The sequence below is a fragment of the Quercus lobata genome, chromosome 4 (genome assembly GCF_001633185.2).
Source record: "Quercus lobata isolate SW786 chromosome 4, ValleyOak3.0 Primary Assembly, whole genome shotgun sequence".
In the NCBI taxonomy this organism is placed as follows: domain Eukaryota; kingdom Viridiplantae; phylum Streptophyta; class Magnoliopsida; order Fagales; family Fagaceae; genus Quercus; species Quercus lobata.
In genome coordinates this window covers 71385434-71394464 of record NC_044907.1, presented here as the reverse complement: position 1 = coordinate 71394464, position 9031 = coordinate 71385434, and the positions used below count along the sequence as shown (strand labels likewise).

General features: G+C 33.7%; 1 protein-coding gene across 1 annotated transcript; it reads right to left on the bottom strand.

Moving 5' to 3' along the window:
* Positions 1-2938: 2938 nt before the first annotated feature.
* Positions 2939-4249, bottom strand: LOC115986288 (aspartic proteinase CDR1-like). The gene has a single exon (XM_031109124.1). It carries the CDS (start codon positions 4247-4249, stop codon positions 2939-2941), a length of 1311 nt encoding a protein of 436 aa, XP_030964984.1.
* Positions 4250-9031: the final 4782 nt, after the last annotated feature.

The window sequence follows — 9031 nt, the reverse complement described above, 5'->3', positions numbered from 1 at the left end:
TAAAACCTTATAACGTTGGCCAAAAGACATTACTTAAATTGAGAGCCATGGAACTTAAAAATGATCATGTTTCCAAAAGTCTAAATTCTAGAGCAATTCTATGAACAACAATATTGAGTATAAACAAATTTATAGACTAAATTTCCTTTATTTTAAATGCATATAGACATTTAGTCGTATATATATAGACATCAACATCCAAGTCCTGACTTTTGTGTTGAATCTAACTACCACAAAAATAAAATCTAGAGTGAGTGAAAATCATTGGCTATGGACTTTACGAGAAAACTTATGGTGGTGATGATGTATTGGGCTATCTTTTTTCTCGTAAAAGCTCCACCTAATGACATTACCTCTGCATCCTTCCATCATTCTCTCTAGAACTCCTATGACTACACAATTAGACCTCATTTATATTTTAGGCCTAATTATTAAAAAAAAATAAAAAATTACTTTCATTTCAAGGGCATAAGGGCTTTGGAGAATAGGAGACTCACTTATGACAACTGAAACTTTGAGGACATAGAGATGGGCTTTAGCTTAGTACATAGTCTAAATTTCCACAAGATTACCATTGAAGTAGATGCTAGGTCAGCAGTTCGCACCCACTCATCAAATAAGATCCTTGCAGACTCTTCTGTCTTTTATGGTGCTCTAATTTCTGATGGCAGGTCTCTACTACAACATTTTGAAGAGGTTCATCTCCAATACATATCTACCGCGGAGGAAATCAGTGTACTGATCTTTTGGCGAAGAAAGGAAACATCTCCTTTCTCCACAGAATCTATTGTGATGTATTCTAGTCCTCGTGTTTTTGTACCAACTTTTGGCTAATACTTGGGTGTCATGTACCTAAACTTTATAGTACTTAATTTCTATAAATAAAATTTCTTTTCTTTCTTTTTTTATGAATGTGAAGATTGTATTGCATCAAATGAAAAGAGTACAAGGTTCAAGTAATAACACCTAATAGCAAAACTGAACACCAAAACTAACTCATCCAAGGAAAACAATCACTTAGCCACAATAAGGGAAACGAAGGAATTAAGAAGAAGAGGATTTAAGAACATCTAAAGAAATTCCCCATTACAACACTAAACTCTGTTTTGGACAGAATTAGTAAAATTGCCATTCCCTTCAATTCTCCTTCTAACTTCCCATTTGATCAAGTGAAGGATATTTTCTTCAACATAAATTCTCCCTTGATGAAGCACACCATTTCTCTGCTGCCAAATGTGATATGCAGAAGACCATAAGGCTAAGCGGAATACATTGGATCTAAGGCTCTTACCTTTGGCATGTCTTTCACCAAGGCCGGCTGAACAATAAATGCAATTGATGCAATCGCCTAAGGCTCCCAAATAAAAAAAGGCCTCCACTTGTAAAAAAAAAAAATATATATATATATATATATATAATATTTATCTATATATTTTAATTACAAAAAAAAATTAAGTACTTTCATTGGTCAATAAAATGCATTAAAAAAGTCACATTATATCCTAAAATACAGAATACTGCATAGTAACAATACACAACTTGATAGGACAAGACTGCATGATGCTCATTGCACTATGCAGTCTTGTCCACAAGCCCCAACACATCACAAAACCTAAGCTAAGCTAGCCCTCACACGGCCCCACACTAATTAATAAGTTATCACATTTTTTTCTAATACAAACTCTTACTTTATCAATTATTATAAATTATCACACTAATTAATAATTTGATATATATTATATCAACTTATTTGTATTATAGTGATACTAATTTATTAAACCATGTAATAAATTAATTTTTATTTATGCAGATTTAAAGTTTAAAAAAGAATCCACTTAAAATTTTCGCCTAAGGCCCTCAAAATTGTTGAGCCGGCCCTATCTTTCACCCCAAGCCACGATCTCATCCCAACAAAGTCTAGGGTGCTTCACCAAACACCAACACATAAGAGTTCTCTATAATCTCTTGGAAAAAGAGCAATCAAAGAAGGGGTGCTCTCTGTTTTCAATTTTATTTCTGCATAGTTCACATTTAGTATCTCCATTAAATCCCCAGAGTTCTTTCCTTGGTTGACAATCTATTCAACATGGCCAGTCATCCAATGAAGGCATGCTTCGGAATAATTTATATATTCCTCCATTAAGCGTAAATTTTAAATGGGTTATGAATTTTGGTAGCCCATGTCCTTTTGCCACATTATCATCTTTATCTTTCTTCATATTTTGGTAGCACATTATCATCTTTATCTTTCTTCATATTTTCACGGTAAACATGTCAAAAATGTCCACTCCATTTACCTAGTGCACACCTTTTATTCTGAATTAGCCTAGTTATTAAAGAATCTTGCAGTCCAATACTTTGGCCTATAACATATATTTTGACCCCCAAAAAAACAAAAAATCTGCATTGTAATCGAGGTCCTGCTTCGTGAGGGATCGCCTTGTGATGTTTTGTTTTGTGGTTCTCAGTGTTTGTACTAAGTCTGTTGAGTTACAGCCAAAAAAAAAAAAATCACATAATTCAGGAGTAAACTAGTGTCCATAAAAGCTTGGTCATATATACCATGCCAACTGATCTACGATTAATCATGTATCACTTCCATAGTTCAATAGCACTGACAATAAACTTCCCGAATATTGTTGAAACATTTGTGACAAGTTACTAATCCAAGATAATTTTTTTGTGAAAAACAATATCAATTAATGTTTTTTTTATAATTAATTTACTTAAGAGTTTACACTAGCTGGATCTGTCATTGGATAATGATTTTACTAATATATTTTATGGTCATATAATTTCCAAATTCCTAGTGTTCAAAAATTGAAACATTGTTTTTTAGATAAACACCCATCACAAATGATTTTAATATAACTCATGCTCAAATAATTTCCACATAGTTCATAAGCAGTCATTGCAAATTTAAACAAATTCATCCCTACTAGTGCTTGGTGCAATCAGCAGGCAGGAAGGACACTTTCTTGGCCTTCAGGTCATACTCCACCAAGAAGTTTATCTGGGCCAAGTTCCCAAAGATGGCCAAACTCTCAGATGGTATCATGGTGAAGCAAACCAAATCATCATCCATTCTAGCAAATGTATTGATTGGCTTCAACTTCACATCAGCACCAGTAAAATGAGCCGTGATAATTGGGACATCAATGTCATCTTTACACCTGAAACAGAGACTAAGAACACCCCTCGGGTCACGAACACGTTCAGCATCAATAGCTTTCTCGAAGGCTGATACCAAATCAGCATGAAACTCAGGTGGAAGAAAGGTTAAAGTAGTCCCAGAGTCAATGATAATGTTACCCTCATTACTAGCAACAGCCTTAGAAGAAGCCTTGTAGGCAAACCTCTTGTTCCCAACACTAATGCCCTCTAGAGTAAGGTAATAGAATGTCGAAGGATCTTTTGCAACCATGGGTGTTGAAACCGCACCATTGCCAGAATCCAAGCCATTGTCACCAAAATTAATCTTGCTTGTAATATTTGAATTTTCTGTGGGAACTAAACAATAAGAAAATTTCCCCCCAATAGAATTGTTTAGTTGAGAGACCAGAGAAAGAGGGCCACCTCCTAGGCCAATTATGCCTGACCCTGCCTCACCAAATGTACCATCATTATTGTGCCCGCACCCAAATATAATCTTCGGTAATGTGACTTGATGGCTAGTAGTCAAACCAATGGTTAAGGTTTCAACACCAAGATCACCATTGGTGAATGACTGATCTCCATATGAGTAACTATACTGGCAGGTGTTTTTATTAGTGCCACAAGAGGCGGTGTCTAATGCCTTGCAAGGACTTGAATTGCAGGTCACATTACCATATGTTGAAGATTGCTGAGGATCAAAGAGAGGAAGGTTTTGCTTGTAACATTTTTCACATGGCTCACATTGTGTCCATATTAGATCACTGCCTGTATCTGCAATGCCAAGCACCTCAATTGCCGGGGTTCCAAGGGAAATTTTAATGAGGTATTCTCCATCATTAGCTATTACGTTTGATTGGATTGAACTATTGGCTTGTAAGGTTGGCTTGAAACGATTAGCCCGTGAAACGGAACGAGCAAAAGCATTATACAAGCGATCAAAATAGGTGTGAGACGAATTGTACAGTGGAGATAATGTCGAATCACGCTTTATGAGATCAACAGTGAAACCACTATTAGTAGCTTCTGTCAACGTAAGTAAAAGTATGACTGATAAAGTAGAGATGAGAGTTTTTATTCTCAAAGCAGCAGCCATGACTTTAACTGTATGATAAGGAAAGGGTGAATGAGATGTGACAAAAACACATTGGGTATTACTGAATTTATAGAACTAAGAATCTTAGGGTGGAAGGTCAAAAGATTATATTATATCAAACAATTTACAAATTTCGTTTAAGATAAATTTGATTTGTCTATTTAAATGCATTCAGTTCTGGAAGTCTAAAGGTTTACTGGGTGATGCAGATGCAAGGTGGTATTATCTACTTAGTTATATGAAAATTCAAAGGAAGAGGAAGTGGTATATATATTTTTGATAAGATTGAAGCCATAAAGAACGTCATCTGGCTTTAGACCTTCCAAGAAATTAGACAGTTGCCACCGTAATGAAATTCAGTGTTTAATGCAGCTACATAATATATCATGAGTGATAGTTTCTGTTATACATTGCAGATTAATAATGCCCACAGTGACACACGGGTGTACTAGGAATCCTGGTATATGAGCTGAAAAGATTAGTGTCCCATAAAATTTTATAAGTAGCACCAAGAATTTTTTTTTTTTTTTTTTTTTTTAATAATGGTTGAATAAGAGATTTGGGGTTCAATCCTCGCCTACACCAAAAACTAATTAATGTTTTGATCTGATGATAAAGAATTATCATCATGAGCGAGCGTCATAATTTGAAACTCTCTCAAGGAAAATATTAAAAAAAAAAATAGCAACAAGAATTGGTTATACTTTAAATTACATGTTTGCACAAATTGATGGGACCAATATGATACAGTCCAAAAGTTGGCCTGGTTTCTATCTTGGATCTCAAAAAATAAATAAATAAAGAGTTGGCCTGGTAGACTAATTGGGTTCTGATTTGACCCCTAATATGACATGAACTTAGCTGTGTTAGTTTTGTTATGGTCTAGGAATATCTCCAAGTGTTTGACCTTTTTTTTTTTTTTTTTAATTATAGAAGAATGCTGTAGATTTTATTAAAAAATGTTAGCCAAATCGGCTAAGAATATAGCATTGAAGTGTGGAGAAACATTCTCCATTTATACCAAAAAAACCATTGACATATCAAGCATGCCTAACAAATTTATTGTTGGAATTTTGACTTATAGCTTTCTAAAATAAATAAACTGATTTGATTACGAATCTATTTCAACCTATATTATATGGTATTTCACGTGTTGATGAACAAGCATGCTCTCCATTGATATTTTAAGAATTTAGCTTTGGCACCTTATGATATTAGCTTGCATTGTACATCTAACCTACCCAAAAAAAAAATACATATCACTAATTCTGAATACATCTATACATGCATGATCACATGTTTGAATGAGTTAAGTTATATATAGAGGTCAGTAAATTAATATATGGTGTCCACGTTTGACAAGCAAGTTCATCTTTGTACAATTTGTTGCAAAACTTTTGAGCCATGTTGCAGACTAGAACCCTAAGTTGTAGACAAGTATTTCGCATTCAAAGCACAGGGGAAATGTAAAGAAGGCTAGAATTGTAAAGAAGATTTCGATTGGGAAGGCTACATCTTTAGCTAACCAACATTGTGGTCTAGTCTTAGCTCATGTTGGTAATTTTTACCCTCAAAAATTGGCTTTCAAAAGATAAATATGTTTGGACATGTGGGAGGAGGGAAAAGTAGACTGGCTGAGAGGGAAGGGGTGTACCATAAGAAATACTATAAAAATAGTATTTTTAATAACTACTAATTAACATTGCCTATCATGATTAGAGCAACATTATTGACATCACTTGTATTATACAATAAATCACAACATATCATATTAGCTGTTGTGAAAAATATTAGACTCGAATGTTCACTCAGCTTTAACCTCACTAGTAGTCCATCTAATTGGGCATCACAATATGAGACAAGGTCATGGCTTCCACCTAATTATCCTAGGGACCTCAATCATTGTATTCCACTATTTCTCCCTTGACAAAAGCTGTGGAATAAAGTGGATCTAAGGGAGTTTCTTTCATCCTCGACTGCTAAGCTATTACAAGGATGATTGTCTACTTCGATCTCCATAATTTATGTAAGGGTAAGGATCGAGCTTGCGCCACTACTTGGGGTTTGGGTTTAACCCATATATATAAACAAGGGACATCATGTAATGGTCATTTTGAAAACAAAAGGGAAAAGATTTTAAAAGAAATAGTCAAGTATTATATCATACATACATACAAGTCATTGCAAAAAATTAAGACTCTACCCTAAGTTTGCACATGTGATTCTTAGGGTATGTTTGGTAATTGTTTTTTCTCCTTATTTTTTGTTTCCAATTTTTTTTTTTTTTTAATTTTTGAGACTAAAAAACTTGTTTGGCAATCCAAAATGAATAGAAAATAAAAAAGTTTCTCAAAACTCAATTTATGAAGGAAATTGAAAACATGCAAAGGCTGTGTTTGATTTCTAGTTTTCAAAAACCAATGAAAACACGCTCCTGATTTAATGAATCTATGTCATTTAATGAGTTAGAGTCGAGAGTTCAAATTCTAGTAATAACATATTTTAATATTTTTTGTTTTTGTTATAAAACTTTTTTTTTTCAACTAACCAAACATGTTTTTGATTTCAAAAATATAAGAAAATTTTTTTTTATTTCTATTCCCAAAAAAAAGTTTTTGAAAACAAAAAACAAAAAATGTTACCAAACATAACCTTAAATTTCCATCTTTCTCATATGATGGATAAAAAAATTATAATAATATGAATCATGAATTAATATAGTTTTAATATTAGAAGGGGAAAAAAAAAAAAAACACTATGAAGTTTAGTGAATTACCGTATTCAAAAAAGTGCAAGTATATGCGTAGTACTCAAGTCTGATTGATTTGTGACATAACTCCTCTAAATGCTAGAAACAAACCTTTTCCACAGTTTATGAGATTTTTCCTAAGTGTTATGATACCAATTGTTATGCTATCATCAGCTAAGAAAAACATTTTCTTTTTCAAAATTGTCAAAAAGAATATGATACCCCCAAGAACAGCATCTAGACTATAGTTCATGATTATGCATCTAATGCACTTGCTCTGATTTTCTAAAAATTACTTTCATTTTGTCTTATAATTGTAGCTACTAAAACCAATATTAAACGTAATTGATTAAATTAATTTTTGCCTACATTATATTATAACCAGTATTCTTTCCTTATATTATAAAAAAATAAATAAATAAATAAATAAACCCTAAAACAGTTAAATGTATATTGGCGTTAGAGTTATTTTTCTGAAGAAAACATTTAAAAAAATAATAGTAACGTAAACAAGAACAAAGAGAATAATTTTGTTTAAGGTAAATAGTATTTCCAAATTAATTCTGATTCTTAAACTTCCCCCTTCCCATATAAAAGGAAAAAGAAAGGTTTTTTTTTTTTTTTTTTTACAAGATAGAATTTTTACTCTAGCTTAATATAAGTATATATGCGTATGAAGCTCCCTCCTGGAAACTTGAACCCCGGCCCTTACCCCCCCCCCACATCCACAAGCATTTATACTTGTTGAGTGACCATCGCACAAAAGATGCACAGTGATAAAAGAAAAAAAAAATTAATTTGGAGTCGAGAAAGTTATATGAAGTAGAGTTGAGAAAAATTAGTTTGGAGTTAAACTAGACATGTGTTTATTTTTTTGATATAAACATAACAATAAAATTAAAACCGTAAATATAAACACTACAATGCACGACCATCATTTTCTCCCTTAGCTTGCTTTCCTCGTGGCATTCTTCTTTCATTTCCTTGAACATGCAGAGAATCAACCCTTTTGAGAGCATGAAACTTGAAGCAATTTTATCTTTTGTGCCCTCGAATGCCACAATGGTGACAAAAACACTTCACTTACAGTCCCCTTTGATTCTTAGGCAGTGACTTTCCTTTTGCCTTTGATTTTGACTCAATGTCCTTCTTCTCAACGATAGGGATCTCAATCTTGGGCTTTTCTACAACCTTTGCCAATACGAACTTCATCTCCCTTCTTAGTTATGAACTGAACTTCCTTCACTAGTGTACCCTAATCCGGTTTTGTCTAAGAAAGGCTTTTGAGACAAAAGAACATTATCAAGCTTCTTGGTTGTGATGAGCTCCACTTTAACATTAGCTTGAATCACTTCAAGTTTGAGAAACTTGATCTTTGAGTAAGCGTTCAGTAGCTCTTCTTTCAAGCCTTCAACTTCACATTTGGCCTCCTTGAGTTGTGCAAGAGTGGATTTATGGTCTTCTTCAATTCTCTTCATCTTCTTGACCGCACTCTTAGCAACTTTAGCATACTTGCCACAATCCTCAAGCAATGCTTCATAAACATCTTGAAATTTCTTATCACCTTCATTAAGGTACACTTCCTCATCATCCGAAACTTCATCTTCTTCAACATCAAAGTGTACACCGAGTTCCTCAACCAATTCACTCAATTCATCATTGGAATCAGCTGAGGTAATTGCCATAAACGCAGAGTAGTTACCATCACCATCACATCCTTCTTCAAAATCTGAATTTGAGCTCCCCAAATCACTAAGGGTAGTTGTTAGCACCTTACCCTTTCCTCTCAAATAATTCGGACACTCCTTCAAATGCCCATGTCCATTGCATTCGTAGCAAACAATGCCTTGGGGTGGTGATGACTCTCTTACATCCTTCTTCTTGAAGTCTTTCTTGTCATTCTTGAAGGATGAGAATTTTTCTTTGCCAAATGACTTCCCATTGTTCTTCATCTTTAGAAATTTACGGAAGTTCTTTACAAGATAAGTCACCTTTTTCTTAACATCATCCTCATCCAAGGAATCACTGATTCT